Raw genomic sequence first — 18,745 nt, 5'->3', positions numbered from 1 at the left:
TTCCGAGGTATATATCCAAGAGAAAATTTTGAACTGTTTAAAACAGTAAAAGCATGGACACAGTCTAACTGTTCTTTGACTGGAGAACGCACCAGGAAACTATAATATATTCACACAGAGGAATACTATACAAGCAGTCAAAACAAATGAATGATAGCAACAGACAACAGTACAAATAAAGCTTAAAAATACAATGTTGTGTCAAAAGATCTAAAAAATATTATATATAGCATACTTTCTAAAAGAATGTGTTATTAATATTTATTTATTTATTTATTTATTTATTTATTTATTTATTTATAGAGGAAGGGGAGGGGAGAAAGAGACAGAGAGAAAGATTGATCGATTACCTCCCATACACACCCCAACCAGGGATTAAACCTGCAACCTAGGTATGTGCCCTGACCAAGGATCAGACCTGAAACATTTTAGTGTACAGGACAATGCTACAACCAGCTGAGCCATCCAATAGACCAGAGCAAACATAGTATACTTTTATGTAAAGTTCAAAACCACTAAAATTTAAAATGCATATTTTTGAGCTAGTTATGCAATGCACAATTAACTAACCATTTAAACAGTACAATTCAATAGTGCTTAGTAAAAATGCATAGTTCTTATTAAGAATATATGCAGATACAACAACATAGTACAAAAAGGAAAATAAAAGAATGATGGAAACAGGATTCAGGATGAAGGTACATAAGGGACTGGGGGTAGTGTGGCAGAAGTGTGGGGTGGCCAAAAGAGGGGACTCACATCGCTAGCTATCAAGTTTTTCAAGGCCCTACTTTAGTTCTGGCTAAGTTTATGGGTGCTTATTTCATTATTAAAAATGAGCAACTACACAAACTAGTCTTCTTTGCCTCCTCATATTAACAGATATTGTCAACAACTTTTTGCAAAGTATAGAAAGCAATTTTCACAACAGGTGCTTGGAAGATAAAACAGGAAAATTTCTATTCTATGAATAGATTATTAGATTACTTTAAATTTTATGTGAAGTAATTTTTTTAGCGGGGGGGAATGGCAAAAGGCCTCTGAAATCAATGTTATATTTGAAATAAGTCACACTGTGAGAACAGTGGTCAGATTCCTTATAATGGAACATTTACCTTCTCACTGCTAGAAAATGAGCAATCCCAAATCCTGGAAGCACTTAGTGGATATCCCCATTTCCTCCTCCAGGAAGCGTTCGCAGACTACACAAATCCTCTTATTATTATTATAGAACTTAGACACTATATCCCACAATTTAAATTTATTCCATCAGAGTTCCTAAAGAAATACCTATACTTATAGGGAAATAATACAAGATTTTGGTTAAAAATTGAGGCTTGAGAACCAGTAAGAGTAGTGCCAGGTACTGTCTAAATGCTTTGAAATTAATAACATTTTTGTTCATGTATGTTCATATTTAATGCATAACAACCTATTAGTCTTTACCACAGGCCGACAAAAGTTAAATAACTTTAATTGGGTCACAGAACTAGTATAGCAGCGTCAGAATTTGAACCCAGGCAGTCTGGTGCCTGAATTCACCCACTATTGAGCTTTAAGCTGTCAATAACTTAACTGTTATAACACAGGCAGTTCAGCGCCATACCTATGAGTCAGAAATGGTGTTTGGGATCGTGTACAGGGTAGGAAAGAGTTGACTTGAGGGCAACCAAGGTGCCAGGCCTGGCTCTGAAACTGATGCCTAACCAGACTTGGGTAAGGCCAGTGCCTCTTTTGAGCCTCAGTTTCCTTCTCTGTAAAATAAAAGGTTGGACCTGATGGCCTCCAAGGCCCTTCAAATGCTGATGTTTTATGAGCCTGGAATTCCTGGCTCAATTCCTTTCAGCCCAGGCCATAGTGGCTCTTCCTGGGCCAGGTCTGGCCCCTCCTGCTGGGCTCGTTGTCTCACACTTGGCTCTGCTTCCCATAAATAACAGAAAAAGAACAAGGGAAAATATCCTCCTGAGAGACTGGGAGGGATCCCATGGCTGCTCTGTACACTTTGAAGAACTTATGGTCGTTAACTACAGAGAGCTACCTGCCAAGTGAAGGATGGAAAGAAATTAGACTAAGGGGAGAAATGAACTCACAAAACTTGGCTACATCCAAATTAAAAGGGCATCTCTACGTACTTAAAGAACTTACAAGGTTATTGCAACAAAATGAGCCAGCTTCTTAAAGAACTGAAGACAGGATAAGCTGTGAAAACTGGAATGGACCAGAGAACACAGGAAAAAAAAAAAAACCTGATAAAACTAAATAGATGAAAGATGGCATAGGCATGTTGGCTTCCACCATCTCACCATGAACTCCTCCAGGGCAGCAGTACCATCAGGAATCCACACCTCCCAGAAACCCTAAAGGTGTTAGGGTTCAGAATCTGCTGACATCAAAAGAGCACCTGCTATGTGATAGGCTGTATCATATATTTTATCCTACTTTAGAGATGAGGAGACAGAGTCTATGAAGACCCAAATTCTAGTTCTATGTCTTCAATCATTAGCTTAGGTGAACCTGGTCAAGCAGCATCACCTATGTAAGTAAGGCTTTGGCTTTATCCATAAAACCAGGGACTAAATAAAATTATAGAAGATTGACCTTGCAGCTCAAGAATTCAGTAGCTCATGTAGTTCACCAAATACTTATTTGATATTCATACAGAAAAGCATTCACGCTGGACCATTTTGTTTCTATTTCAGAACATTGGAGGTCAATGTACTCCAGTGTGCTGACCACATAATATATGAATCCAAGAGGAAAAAAAATATGTACTTTGGGTTTCAGTAGCTCTTCTGATTCTAATCCACATGGTACTACCTAGGATCACATGGTATGGATGAGCAGGCTGTACCCTGTACAAGGGTACTTGTCCAAGAGAAGTGGGGAAGATGGGGCTAAATTTAAATCTTCCCTGTGCTCACAAGGCTAAACCAAAGGTGCATTATGGGTGTGTGGGTGCCTCTGAATTATCCATCCTCATGGGAGGAAAGCAGTGAGCAACACTGTGAAACGATGGCCAAGTCTGTGTTCAAATTGTGTTGAAAATAGAACTTGTAATTTTATCTTTGCTCAAGATATTTCCAGACACCTTGTTCACCTCCTGTTTATAAGACCCTAAGTGAAATAAATCCTATCCTTCATAATCATCCATCAGTATTGACCAAAACATGCATTAGCCAGGATGCTTTGAATCGACTATTTCTAAAATCTCCATCCAAGTTCAAAGGGTTAAGATATTTTCCATAATAGCAGCATAAATGGAAAATGGGGACAGCCTTTCAACATGACTCTTTAGATAGGGACAACTCTTATTTAGCTGAGCATGTCCTGGTATTTTAAATAAATCTATTTAATTACCTTCACACTTCCAAAGCATGGTAGCTACAAGGTATTTGCCAAAAATACAGAAAAACAAAAGCTTTGAGGAAAACATTGCCTAGATTCCATTCTGGGCTTCTAAAGGTCTTTACATGTGGCCTATTCTTTGCCACCATTATCAAGTCACTCCTTTTGAGGCTCCTGATTTCTCTCGCAGCAAATTAGATTTGCACTAGTTCACTCATATTCCTTTTCCTTTATATCGTCATTGATAGCTATCAAGAGCATTCATTCTGCATTTTCTGGTCAGTCTCAATTTCAAATATTCTGCTCCTCTGTCCTCTCAATAAAAAATTCCCAACTTTTTATTTGGAAAACATGGTTGCCACAATAATAGCATTACCCTCACAAAATATCAGACATGCCAGAGTCACACCATCATTACGGTGCCCTTATTTGGTTTGTGGCCATCAAAAGGAGAACTGGCTGATCCATCCAGGGCATGAGACCATTTTCTGGCCTCATTAAAGAGAAAAATAATGCATTTACTACTATCATAAGTAAGTTTTGGGTGAATCAATTTAGAACTCAAATGAACTTTTCCCTTGTTTTAAAAGAGAGTTTTTCAAGGCTTAAAAAATTACTATTTGATGGAAGGGTACACGATCTGGAAAAACTGAAGCCCTGGGGCTTCCCAACTGCCAAACTCCCACATGCTGGCTCTCAAGACACATCCACACTCACTATTAAAGTGTCACCGTTTATAATTTGGTGCTAAATCTTTCTGAAGCTAGGCAACTCAGCATAGTCTGCAGACAAATTGATTCCTTATTCTATTAAAACCCAAGGACAAGACGAAGTAGGTGCCAGTGATAAAAGTTACCTAATATCAGTTGAAAGCGAAGTTATTAAAACTAGGCCAGAAACACAAAAGGGAAACCAAAGGGTCGGGTTTTGGTAAGCAGGTTTGACTCAATGCTTGCAGCATTTATGAAGGGAAATAGCTGACTCTGGTTTTTGCTTAGCTGTCTCCACAATAGTTTTTGAGTCCCTTTTTCCCAGGTACCTCATTCTGAATCCTCAGAGAATAAAGAGGGAAAACTGCAGGGACATTTTATAATGTTTGCTAAGCACCTGAATATGAAACCAGATCAATTTTTTCTCCAGCCTCACAACCTTGTGAAGCAGGTAAAAACTTCATTTTAATGGTATGACTATGGAAAGAAATGTTACTGAGTAATATTTTTCATACTGAGGTTAGTTGGTCAGAATCCTTGAAAATCACAGAAAACTTTAAATCACAATGGAAAAATACTAAATTATGTTCCCACTAGTTTTGGTCATTTCAGCATGATCATGAATAAGCTATAGATTCTGAGTCAGATGTGTGCAGTTTTCTTTGGAATTTGTCCTTGCTTACTTGCTTATAAAACTTTTAAAATGTACTTCTAAATTACAGCAATTCAGTAAAAAATTCAAACCTTCGGGCTTGGTTTCCTCCCCTAGCAGTCTGAGTCATAAAAATAAATCTTAGCCATTTCAATAGCCAACACACCCCTCACATTAAGAATTGGTATTGTTCCCCAAGTCTCCCATTTCATCCAGAGGTCACGCCCAGCTCACATCTGAAGAAAGAAACAACTCAGGGACTCATCCAGCTCAACATTTGCACATTTAATAAGAGAAAAGAATTTCTGCCAAGTTACAGGGCTGAGTTACATTAGAATCTTTCAGAGAAACTTCTGAGGAACAATCATGAGCATGGGCTTCAGAAGTAGTCAGACCTGGGTTCAAGTCCTAATACTGTGTGACTCTGGTCATGTTACTTATAATAAGCATGAAATGGGGATGTTCGTAAATTCGACTTTGTAGACAATTGCTGTGAGAATGAAAGGAGAAAAAAAAGAGGAAAGATGTCTGGAAGCACAGTGCCTGGCACACAGTTAAGTGCCCACTAGGTGCTTGCTGTTTTATTGGCACAAGCATTTCAGGGCTTAGACCAGGACCAGAATAAATGCATCTCTCCTCTGCCCTCTCCCTACTCCAAGTGTTAGACAAGTTTCTCTCCAAATCAGACCTCCAGGAAGCACTGCTGGAAGAAGTAGAATATTCACTCCACCCAAAACCCAGGGTCAGGACTTAAGTGAGGAAGTCATAGACGGTGGGCTTTTAGAGTTAAGAGGAAATGTGTAATTTATTAAGTGAATATACACACTTTTATATAGAGAGTGTCTGACACAGAACAGGCAATGAATACATATCTGCCTTCACTTTTATACCAAAAGGAACAAAAAACCATGTCCTGAAGTGACTTAAGGTCAACCAGTCAATGGCAGAGCTGGAATTCATACTTGGGTCTTTTTGGCAGGGAGGTGCTGCCTCAGGTCTACTAATGAGTATTGGGAGTCAGAGAGTTTGAAGGAACTGGCCAGACACCTCTCAAACTCGAAGAATAATCTTCCTAACAAATGAACAGAGCATCCTGTCCCTACCTCTGGCCACCACTGAGAAAAGGAGGCTGGGTTTCCTTTGGTCCATGGTCAAAACTCCCACCTGTAAGCACTGGGAGTTCTGAAGGGCAGAGACAGGGTTCTGAGATCTTGAGAGGAGAGGGCTTCTTTCCTCCCTGGCCCATTGCAGATCACAGCAGTGTCAGGTGTCCCGCTATAAATGCAAAATGTTTGGAAACTTTCTCAGTTGAAATGGCGCAGGGGCATGGGGGTGGGGGTGAGGGGAGTGTGATGGCGGGGGCTGCAGGGGCGGGTAGCCGCCAGGAACAAGTTGGTCCAGGTATGTCCCTTCTTTGTCTTTTAGGCCAGGCCTGTGGAGGTGACAAGCATGGATCTCTGGGCTCACAAGATTGAAAAAAGACCTTTTTGAATATCAATGAAAAATCTGATTTTTCCTAAGCATTACACAAAGGAACTGGTTCCAAGCTCTGAGGTTCAAAGAGGATAGCTAACAAGCCAGTTGCACTTGGCCTGGGGAGAGAGTGAAGGAAACATCAGCAGTGGATAGAAACCACCCTTCTTCATTTATAATTCAAGAAATATTCATGAACACAGAGAAACTCTGAACTTGGGTCTGTAGTAGGGGGAGGGGCTAACAGGGAGGATCATAGAGGGAATATGAGATCCAAGTTCATGACTGAAGGATGGGTAGGAACTAGCCAGGTAGAGAGTTGTGCTCTAACTCTGGGGTAGGCTAACTTATGCTGTAAAGGACCAGGTAATAAATATTTCAGTCTTCAGACCATATAGTTGACTGCAGCTGCTCAAATCTGCTATTACAGGGAGAAAGGAGGTACAGAAAATAGATAAAGGAATGAGTGTGAAGACTGAAATTTGAATTTATTTAATTTCCACATGTCATAAATTTTATTTTTTTAATCTTTTAAAAATAAGGAACCATTCTTAGCTTATAGTTTAAGAATATCTGTATTAAAATATATGAAGGTTTAGTCAAGGTCATTTCTGAACTAAGAAGATGATATGCATTTCTAAATCATACATTCCCTTAGACCCTTATATCCACAGCTGAGACTAGGGTGAGACAAGTGAGCAGCCTAAGCCTCATAATTTAAGGAGGCATTCTCTAGTAAGCAGAGGGATGGCACTTGCAAGACTCCAAGAGTGGGTGCCTCCTTAAATCTTGCACTCTAGAAATCTCACTAGCCTCACCCTAGGCTTAGTCCTGCTCCTACCTGTGCATAATAGAGTACATTACTGTGAAGTAGTCACCTCCTCCTGAACCATCAATGCCTTGGATGCCTTCCTTGTAATGCACAAGTTTGCAGATGACAATCTGGTTCCCACCCAGTGCTCTGGAGTACAGAACTTGGATAATAAGAAAAACAACCTCACGCAGAAGAGGAGCAAGAACCTATGCAGACTGGAGTTTGGAGAGAATTTGGGAGAAGAGATAAAAAATTTTACTTGAAACTTGTTGCTGGTGTAGTGGGAGAAAGACTGAGAATGAGATCAATGTCCAAAGACAATGATTACCAAGTTTTACTTTGTATTAAAATTATAAACCTTCTTTGCTAGTCTCTTGACTTTCATTCATTATGAGTATATTATACTTATATCTAGATATCTGATAATGTACTTATATCCAGAACATATAAAGAATTCAATAATTAAAAAAACCTGCCCTGATTGGTGTGGTTCAGTAGGTTTGATTCTGGGTCAGGGCACATGCCTGGGTTGCAGACCAGGTCTCTGGTCAGGGGTGTGTGAGAGGCAACCAATTGATGTTTTTCTAGCACATTGGTGTTTCCCTCTCTTTCTTCCTCATTTCCCCTCTTTTTATAAACAAACAAACAAATAAATAAAATCTTTAAAATAATAATAATAAAAATCCAATTTAATAAATGGGCAAAAGATTTAATGGCCAATGAGCCCAAGAAAAGTTCAGGAAAATGCAAATAAAAACTGCAATGAGATATCACTTAACACCCACTAGGATGGCTATAAGCAAAAAGATGAACACTAAGAAATGCTGGTCAGAATGTGGAGCAACTGGAACCCTCACACACTACTGGTGGGAATGTGGAAAGGTACAGCTGCTTTGTAAAACAGCAGTTTGGCAGTTCCCCAAAAGGTTAAACATAGTCATATGACTCAGCAATTCCACTCCCTGATATAAACTCAAGAGAAATGAAAACATATGTCCACATAAAAACTTGTACATGGACGTTCATGTACAAGTTTATTCCTAATAGCCAAAAAGTGGAAACAACCCAGTGTCCAACAACTGATGAATGAATAGATAAAATGCAGCATATTCACACAATGGGATATAGTAAAAAGTAACAAAGTACTGATACATGCTACAAAACAGATGGCAACTTAAACCTTGAAAATATTATGCTGCGTGAAAGAACCCAGTCACGACAGACCACATTCTGTATGAGTCTATTCATGTGAAGAAAGTCTAGACTAAAGAAGACATAGCATAGATTAGTGGATGCTTAGGGCTGGGGGGAAGGGGAAGGGATGGAGAGAATGGAGGGTGACAACTGAAGGGGAGGGGGTTTCTTTTCAAGGTGATGAAAATGTTTTAAAATTGCTGATGTTTGCATACACCAAAATACTAAATTGTATACTCTAAATAGGTAAACTGTATGGTATAGGAATTATATCTCAATAAAGCTCTTAGAAAAAAAGAAGAAATCAAAGGATTTCTCCTTACCTCCAAGGGTTTCAAAAAATTTCCTTACCCTGAAAGATTATTGTGTCTTTGTCTTGCCAAAGACTGAGCTGGTTTTCTAATTTCCTTATGAAGGCTTGAGGGGTGATGGCTCAAATGAGAGGGAAGGGGCTAAGGTCCAAGGGCTGAGTATTGGGATTGGGGACTTGGATGCCTGAGTTCTGTAGGACCCTTACTTACTCTGAGGCTCTGAATGCATCCAGGCCAGCCATTAGAACAAAGAACCACTGGACAGGGTATCATTTTGGTGTCATGAGGCTCTTCAGGGCCAGAAAATGACCCCAGCACCATTGTGTGAGAACAACTTTTCGGGTAAGGCCCTGTCTGAGCCACATATTAGTCTAGTCGTAGAGAGGTCAGGGGATGGTCACTCTCCTCATCCTCTACGATGAATCAATTCTAGAATGCTTAATCATTTGGTCACCAGAGAAGAAACCTCTGTATCATTCCAGGGGGCCTATTATCCCCAAGGGGCTTATAGTGCTGTTCTTGAACCAGCACTGAAGGAGGTGATCAAGGGGAGAGGGGCACTCATCTCTCTTGTCATGATGGGGAGGTCATTCTATGGGCAGCTTGATCCCTCCCGGGTAAAAAGGCAGGGTGTGGATTAGATCAGCATTTTGATGGTCCTATCCTTGCCCATGGGTTCTGATTCTTTTCAAGCCACATTCTAATTATGGCTCTCTTCCAGAGGTAGAGTTTTTCCAGCTGCCAATTCCCATTATGCAAGACATCTGGGGAAACGAAAGGGGGAAAAAAGTCCTAATGGTGATATGTCCCAAGGCTAACATGAGAATAACAGTGGCCATGAATACATTAATCTTAAGCTAGAATCCAGGGCCAGTGCTTTTCTTTTTTTCTCCTTTTTTCTTTCTTCCCCCCCACCCCACCCCAAATCCTAGACAAAGAGCTGTGTAACTATTGTAAAAAGTGTGGAAGTAAATTTACCCTAAACTGCCCCAATGCAGCTAATAAGCAAAAGTCATCCAATTATTACAAAGCTGGCTTCTGACAGCCTGTCACATTTTCCGCTTCTGCACTAGATGTGACTAAACTGCACAGGGACTGGCTGGGAGCTGGATTCCCTGTCACTGTGCTCAGCAAGAAGGGGCCAGCATCATCTTATACCCATGTCATGGACCTGACATAACCCTTAGTCATGGAAGAAAAGGGCTGTCATGTCACCAAACACAGGCTTTCACATTACTTGTGCACCTTGTGAAATTTTAATTATTTCAAGGTCCAAAGTGTACCCAAGATGTAGGAAGACCAAATTTCCAGACAAGAAAACAAGACATGTTGCTATTTCAACAGCCATCAATTACAACACTGAACAGGAGGGTTCAATGAATATGTGATAACCTATAAAAATTACAACTTAGAAAATGAATTTATTATTGGTTGGTCCCTTTATATATAACAGAAAATATAAAATCAAGGACATACATACCAACAAAGATATTTATGTTAAACACTCAAAAAATTTCCATTGCCCCTTAAGTTTAATTTTCTCTATTAGAGAGTAGAAAAATGTAAAGAAAGACACAGTTTAGAAGGAAAAAAGCAGAAAAGGAACTAGTAACACAGAAGCTGGTTTTGACTTTCCTTTTTAATGTATAGTTTTTCTATTCTTATTTCAAAAATAAAGACTCATTTTTTTTTCTGTTTTGCTATACATATTGTTGTACGTTAAATCCTCTTGTGGATCAAAGCAGGGAGATAAATAAAGGGATAATTACAGGGGCTGATGGACTTTCTGCCCTGGCTACCCTCATTTCCTCCACGTTCCATCTTTCAGTGCACACAGAACTCAGTTACATGAATGATTCCAGCAGAGGCAGGAACTTCTTGTACTTCATATTCAGAATAACTCTAGCATCTAAACTCCCCAAAATTCAGGCAGGAAGAGAATTTTTAAAAGCAAAGACACTTTTAACCAATCTTTAACCTGCAGACTTTTGCCACTTGCCTGTCTTGTTGAGCCAATAAATTAAAAGCAGGAGAGAGGGAGTATGGCTGTAACTAAATAAGGGATAGGGTTTTAACTTTTTATAAGCATTGGGAGGGGGATACCAACATGATTCGTCAGTCAGCCAGCATTAATCCTCATTAATGTCTCCCATTCAAATCCATTCTCCTCTGTACAGCTGTGCAAATAGAAAGCAATTGGGTCATTTTGATGAAGGCACACAAGAAAACAAATTTTTAAGTAAGGCAACAAAAACGAATGGGACAAATAACACATTCTTTAAATGTGTGGGAAAGATTGTTCAAATGACCGCATCATAGATTGAGGGACACACATTCAAATTAATGCCGCTATAAACTTCTCTTTGTGAGAATCTACCAAGAGCAGAAGGTGGGGACATGTTCGTGACAAAGCATGTAATAAATGGCCAGAGTGAGAGTAGCAGCGCTCACTCTTCACCAGGCACTGCCAACCGACTCCAGAGACCGTATTTCTTAGCATGACACTCTCCTGTTTCCTATATACTGGGCATTATGCTGGCATTATGGAGAGTAGGAAAAAGGTAGGGCCATTTCTTGCCCTTACTATATTTACAATCTGATTGGGAGACACTTGAAATAATCCAAAAACCAGAACTACGAGTATGCATTTTTTTTAGCTGAAGGAAGCAATTTATGGAGCTAGGGGAAAGTGGCTATAATTCACCTGTGCAAATTTTGAGGATTTCCCCGAGACTCAAAACTACAAAACAAGATATACGGAGAATGCTATATTTTAGAAAATACTGAATCGTGCCTGCCATGGTATGGATGTTCAAAAAGGTCCCTGCCTTTCAGAAATCTCCCTTGAGAAAGAACAGAACAGTCAGCTGCTCCCCCAGCTTCATGTTAAGATTTAGTAAAAATGCCCACAGCCTCCCAGAAATCAAGTCTGAGAAGAAAGAGAGGTTCCTGGAGTTCACTTGGACCGAAGTGTGGCAATCTCTCCCAGCCTCCAGAGACTAGAAGAAAAGAGGAAATAATTTGTATCATCTATTAGGTTCTTTTCCTTCGAAATGAACATTCCAGGGCCTCTGACTGACAGAAAGGGGCAGATCTGAGCTAGGGACCTGTGAATGTTCTGCGAAGAAGCATGGGGCTCCAGGAACTGGAGGAGGAGAACAGGCATGTCAAAAATTATCCTGCAATTTACACCAGATTCATGGTCCTCATGGCTGCATTAAGTAGGTGGAGGAACTATGATAATGGTTCTCAAGCAATCTACTTCCACTCATTTTACTATATTTAAATTTCTGTTGTGTTCTGTATGTTCAAATTTAGGTAAGCGTGAATTTAAAAATCGCTACATTTTAAGTGGGCTGGCACACTGCTGTGACAAACTTCTTTCTCCCTACATGGACACAATTCAGAACTCAGAAGAGCTGGGGAGCATGTGAGTAATCGACACCACTTTGACTGTGACTCGGGTTTCATGAGGTATCAAGTGAAGATGCAAAAACAAACCGCTGAACTTCTTGAGGTTAAGGGTAAGTTGAATGCACAGAGAGAAGGGCCTTCAGGCTGTATCTTTCAGGCAGGCTCTCAGGTCAGCCCTTGATACTCTTGAGGGCTCTGAGAGCCCAGGCAGTGTCCTTGTCTTTAGGGAAGAGGAAATATTCCCAAAATGTCCTGATGAAGACCAAAGAGCTTAGTTTAAGCTGGTAGTCAGTGGTTTTCAACTCCATAGAACCACAGAATCACAAGGGAAACTTTGAAAAAAATATTCATGCTGAGCCCTACCCTCGTGATTCTGGTTCAGAGGGTCTGGAAGGTGGGGGACTGGACACTGTAATTCTAATATGTAACCAGGGTTAGAACCATCATATCAAACACAGCCAAATTTGACATACCACATCTGAGATATCAGTGAGTATGAATACCAAGTCAACAGATGCTGAAATGAACAGGATTTGTCTGTTCCTTTAAAGGCTTACTCTAAATTTTATTTGTTTCTGGATCTTGAAGAACTCTGAGTATGGGTTGCCTGGATTGCAATCTTAGTTACACCACTTATTAGCTAAGTGACCTTGGGCAAGGTACATTACTTCTCTGAGACCCTGTTTTCTTAACATTACAAGGGGGCTAATAATCACACGAATACCAGGGGGGATTGAGATGATGGCATGAAATCAAGAATAAGTTATCTGGCCCAGTGCCTGGCACCTGTACGTGCATAATAAATATTAGCTACCATGATTGATGATGATGAAAGTAAAAATGTTAGTTATATTTCAGTAAAAAGGATGTTTTTCTAGATTCGGTATTATTCATAGGGTCAGGTTTGAAGGAATTGTGAAACACTGGAATGTAGGAGTTAGAAATTTTGCATTTTCTTCAGTTATGAATATAGGCAACAAACCTCGGTGGTAGTAGCAGAATCTGTGATCTTGTCACCAATAGAAATCACAGATATTTTGATATATTACAGTCATAGTAGAGACCCTAAAATAGTATTTAAATTTAGTGTGACCAACTGCCCTGGTTTGCCTAAGGACTAAGAGGTTTCTCAGGATAATAAAACTGGTAAAGTCCCAGGCAAACCATTCCCTACTTAGAGTCATCACTACTTTGAAATTATGGTAGTTAGCACATCACAGGACACCACTGTTCAGTGTGTTAATAAAGAAGCACCTATCCTGCTATGTCACAATTTCAAGAAATATCTTTATAAACGTATATCCATATGATCTGTGTCCTTTATAACGCTCTGTATTTCATTTGATGCATTTGAAAGCATTCTGAGTCCACAGGCTTCACTAAATTGCCAAAGTGGGTCCATGGCACAAAAAAGGTTAAGGGGGAAGAAACTGGGATCATTGGTTGGAAATGGACGAAACTGGATTTTAAATTCCTTTAGACCTTGCCAACTAAAAGCATGACAAAAGAAGACACAGGCATCTCCAAAGGATATAACTATATATTCAGCTGATAGAGTTTTTCCACTACCAGGAATTTCTATCTTGTAATTCTACACACAGTAACCAGGGTATATGTGTAACTCCTCTACGCCTGATGACATATATATTTTTATTTTGTTATTTATATTGTTGCAGAGTTAACTTAAACTTGACAGCTATCAATTGGAGTATCTGTTAGGTTTATTGTTTCCAATAACTATATAAATACTTCTCCTATGAATCATAATTTGACAGAACTTAAAAACTTCCATGAATTAAGATAATGAAAATTTGGATATTGAAATATCAAACTTAAAAAAATGATCAAAAGAAACTTTAACTCTTACCGAATACCACTGGGCTTCTGACAAATACCGGCTCCCATCTTGCCTAACCAGCACGGTTGGCAGCTGGCCCATCTCTCTCCCACAAGGCAATAAGAGACCACTTCTCTTCATATCAATGTAACTCCAAGCTGCCAGTCCAATGTGACCAGAAGGCAGAGTTCTCACAATTGCCCTTGTTCCAGTATACACAGATTTCTTAACTTCCCTGTCATTTTTACAAAATCTTCTCACTAGCAAAGTTGACCGCTCCTTTTTACTTTTCAACAGATCTTCTACATCTTCACAATTACCAGGGAAGTCTTCAAAATGGCTCAGAAAGGTCTTAGCAGATGGATCATCCATAAAATTCTCCCTGAAAAAGCTGTCGCTTGAATGTACCACACTGGCCTCTTGGCAGGAACGTTCGCAGCACAAGTATTCATCATTCAAGGTATCACAATGATCACACTGTAGCTGCCTGTTCTCATTATCACAGCTTTTTGCCGATTGCATTAGTTTACAAGTATATGCCATATGATTTTTCTTTTGCTCCCCACCAACATCAGGCAGTGGAACACAGTTTCCACAATCATCCAGAATCAAGTTATCTGATAGAGTACAGAAAGTATCTGGCATTCTTCTGTCAAGTTCATAATGAAAGTGAAATACCTCCACATTGCTCTCAGGGGGTGCCCCACTTGTCTCTATGATTGCTGACTGATTTCCTAAGGGACTAATGGCCATGGAAGGTTCATCTATTTCCAGTTGAATTCCAGGGAACACTTTTCTTTCCAGTGAAGAAGGAATTCCAGTTTTCTCTGTGACAGAATCACATGTTTCATAAAACTGGCTCTGAGGAAGACCATGCAGATCATTTTCCAATACATTTTTGCAGTTAATATTAAGGTTTTCCACAGAACCTGGCATGCTTTTCTCCCAGGACTTTTCATTACAGTTCTCATCACTCATTATTTTCTCTCTTGCTATTGAGAGAATCTTAGGCAAGTTGCTTCCAGAAGATTCTTCCTTAAGTTTGTTCAGTTTTGAGCTGGTATGAGAAGTCTGCCCACCCTGTCCAACTGTGTGTGTCTTTGGAACACTGATGTCCGAGACCTTTTCACCACTTTCATCTACAGCTGACTGAGGAGACATCTCTTTTCTCTGAGTCACAGGTACAAGAACAGAAGCTGCCATTTCTTCAGAAGTCATCTTGACCAACATACAGGTTTTACCTACTGCTCTGTTTCTCCTCCCTGGAGATCATGTCAAGATTTTAATAAAATGATTGGTTATTAAAATGGCCTCAGATAAAAAATTCCTCTGAGAAACAAGGTGACAGTTCCTTTGATTCAGGTATATTAAGGGCCAGATAAATTTCTCCAGTTTTAACTTCCAATCATGTGCAATATGTTTTTCTAGGTCAGGTTTTTAGAGTGGTAGATCAATCTTCTTGCAACTCTTTTGAAGACTTTTGGGATTGCAACTTCTGATCCATCACTGACTTATAATGATTTAAAAATCCAGTTTGAATGTTTCCTGTAAGAAAAAGAGACATGTCAATGTGGAATTAAATGAATTTTTTAATGAACTCATAATTCTAAGCTAATGCAAAATATAAACCAAGTTTGGGGAAGAAGTTTTACAATCAGAAGTTAGTTTTACAGTCAAGGGGATGTAAAGTACAGCATAGGGAATATAGTTAATAATATTGTAATAATTATGTTTGGTGTTAGATGGGTACTATGCTTATTGGGGGTGATCACTTCATAAGTTACATAAATGTCTAATCACTATGCTGTACACCTAAAACTAATATAATATTTTATGACTGTAATTGAAAAGTTTTTTAAAATTTTAAAAGATAAAAGAGAGTTAGTTTTACTGTTTTAGATATTTGCTTTTCCTGATTTAATATCTTAGAACTCCTCTTTCCAGGCAAAATGGAATAACAGGGACCAAATTTATGCTTTTCTCTTAAACAACTGAAAAAAATCAGAAAAAAAATGAAATAATGGCTTTCCGAGATTGAACAATAGGCAGTACAGAATAGTGATCCCTGAAAGAAGAAAAAAACTAATTAAGGGAGCCCTATAAATGCCCTAGCTTACAGCTTGAGAGATCCTAGGCTACAGGGAAGATATGTAAAATTTAGGTAGAACCCAACAGTGTGCCTGATTTGAAAAAAAAAAAGAACATTGAGAGTTCAACGAGGTTAAGGAAGCTAGAAGAAGAAGACAAATCCAGTAGAGAGGGGCAAAGATAAGGATGATAACAGGCTCCTAATCAGAAATAATGCAAGCTAGAAGGACGTTCAATAAATCTGTAAAATACTGAAAGAAAAAATGTTGCCAATTTAGAATTCTATACCCTGCAAAAATCTTTGAAACCAAAAATAAAATGCTTTCTTGGCTTACAAAAGTTGAAAGAATCCATCACTAGCAAACCTGCATACAAGAAAGGGTAAAGAAAGTTATTTAGGCAGAAGAAAAATAATAGCAATCAGAAATACCAGATAGATAGAAAATAATAGTAGATAGTATATATGCAAAGGAATAAAGAATATAAAATACATTAAATATGTGGGTGAATACAATTTTTTTAAATCATTTAACATAATTGACCATTTAAAGCAAAAAACAAAAAACAAAAAACAAAGCCCACGACAATGTATTATGGGCTTTCTAACAAATGCAGAAGTAAAATGTATGACAATAGCACAAAGGTCAAGAGAAGGGAAATGGAAATGTACTATTATTAAGGTTACCATAGATATGAACTGATATAACATTATTTAAAGGCAGGCTGTCAGACTTCAGCCAACATGGCAGTGTAGATAAACGCACAACTAGAGCAAAAATTACAACAAAAACAACAGAAGTACAGGGAGGTACAAAGAGGCAGCAGAACAGGTGGTCCCACATTCATGTGTGGTAGATAAAGCTTGGGAACGAGCAATCCCATCCCCATATTAGACCACCCAGCCCAGGGTTCCAGCACCGGGGAGGTAAGTCCCCAAAGCTTCTGGCTGCAAAAAACTGGGGGGGTTGGGGTAGTGGAAGAAACTGAATGATTCTCAAGAGACTTCTCTTAAAGGACCTGCAACAGACTTAGGACTCACACAGGCCTACCCCGCTATGGTATTCAGCACCAGGGCAATGGCTGAAAGGGCACAAGTGGCATATGGGGAGAAAGGGAGAAAGTGAAACTACTGGCAAGGGGGTGAGTGCCGGGAAGACAGCTTCCTCTCAGGCAATCTCCAGAGGCCAGGCAGTGGCATTGTCCCCTCTCAGTGCCCTCCCCCAACACAGAGCTATAAAGGAGTGAAATGGGTTACCCAACCCTGGCAACTACCCAAGGCTCCACCCCATACAATTTACAGGTACTTTTTCTATACTAGGCCATGCTACTAAGCTAGGGAGTCAAAGAAGCTCTATTTAATATACAGACACAGACACAGGGAGGCTGCCAAATTAAGGAGACAAAGAAACATGGTCCAAATGAAAGAACAGAATAAAACTCCAGGAAAAGCACTAAATGAAATAGAGATAAGCAACCTATTAGATGCAGAGTTCAAAACACTGGTTATCAGGATGGTCAAATACATCATTGGGTACTGCAACAACATAAAAAACACTGAGGCAGAAATGAAGGATACATTAAGTAAAATAAAGGCAAATCCACAGGGAACCAAAATGGAGGGGATGATGCCAAGATTCAAATCAATGATTTTAAACATAAGGAAGAATAAAGCATTCACTCAAAACAGCAAAAAGAGAAAAGAATTTAAAAAAAATGAGAATAAAAATAAGGAGCCTCTGGGACATCTCCAAACATACCAACATCCGAATCATATAGGTGTCAGAAGGAAAGGAGGAAGAGCAAGAAATTGAAAACTTATTTGAAAAATTAATGAAAGAAAACACCCCCAATTTGGTGAAGGAAATAGACATACAAGTCCAGGAACCACAGACAGCCCCAAACAAGTTGGACCAAAAGGGGACAATACCAAGACACATAATTACAATGCCAAAGGTTAAAGATAAAGAGAGAATCTTAAAAGCAGCAAGAGAAAAGCAGAGAGTTACCTACAAAGGAGTCCCCAATAAGATTGTCAGCTGATTTTGCAAAAGATACAGGCTAGAAGGGACTGCAAGAAGTATTCAAAGCAATGAAAAGCAAGGATCTACAACCTAGATTACTCTATTCAGCAAAGCTATCATTTAGAATCAAAGGGCAAATAAAGTGTTTCACAGAGAGATAAAACTAAAGGAGTTCATCACCACCAAGCTAATATTACATGAAATGCTAAAGGGAATTATAAGAAAAAGAAGATCAAAACTATTAACGTTAAAATAGCAACAAATGCACAATGATCAAAAACTGAATCTAAAAAACAAACCAGGGACTTCTGTCAAAATGGCAGCATAGGCAAACATAGCTCACCTCTTCGCATAACCACATCAAAATTCCAGCTAAAATATAGAACAACCATCACTCAGAAATGTCAGAAATCAAGTTGAATGTAAGTCTTAAAACTATGTAATTAAAGAAACCACATCCATCCAGACTGGTAAGAGGGGTGCAGGTGCAGAACAGGCTGGTCCCACACCCATATGTGCAGGATAAAAATTTGGGAGGGATATCTTGGGAGTGAGGATTCGCAGCCACACACCAGGCCCCCCAACCCAGGGTTCCAGTGCCAGGAAGATAAGTCCTCACAACTTCAGACTGCAAAACCAGCAGGTATTCAGTTGGTGGAAGAACCAAGCAGTTCCTCCTAAATAACCCACATTTGAACTCACCTACTCAGACTCTCTCCCTCTGAGCTCTAGGACCAGTCCATCTTGAAAAGCACCAGTGGCATACTGGGACTGAAGTGTCCAGCACCAAGGCAAAATTGTCCTTTTCTAAACCATCTCCCCACCACACGCACACACAGAGCCAGCAAGCTGGTGCCGTATCTGAGATTCCATCAACCTGGCTAAC

At 39.4% G+C, this 18,745-nt stretch overlaps 1 protein-coding gene across 1 annotated transcript in view; it reads right to left on the bottom strand.

Annotated features, from left to right (window-relative positions):
• Positions 1–18,745, bottom strand: part of PLCE1 (phospholipase C epsilon 1) — a 307,719-nt gene that overhangs the window by 262,097 nt on the left and 26,877 nt on the right. Inside the window, exon 2 of the mRNA XM_054572876.1 lies at positions 13,781–15,295. Coding sequence (XP_054428851.1) covers positions 13,781–14,980 — 1,200 coding nt within the window. The 5' untranslated portion in view covers positions 14,981–15,295. The remainder of the gene's footprint in view (positions 1–13,780; positions 15,296–18,745) is intronic.

This window comes from Pteronotus mesoamericanus, unplaced genomic scaffold (genome assembly GCF_021234165.1).
Source record: "Pteronotus mesoamericanus isolate MK-2021 breed Mesoamerican mustached bat unplaced genomic scaffold, CSHL_Meso_final contig_24, whole genome shotgun sequence".
Lineage (NCBI taxonomy): Eukaryota > Metazoa > Chordata > Mammalia > Chiroptera > Mormoopidae > Pteronotus > Pteronotus mesoamericanus.
The sequence above is the reverse complement of the archived record's forward strand: the minus strand, read 5'-3'. Positions and strand labels throughout refer to the sequence as shown.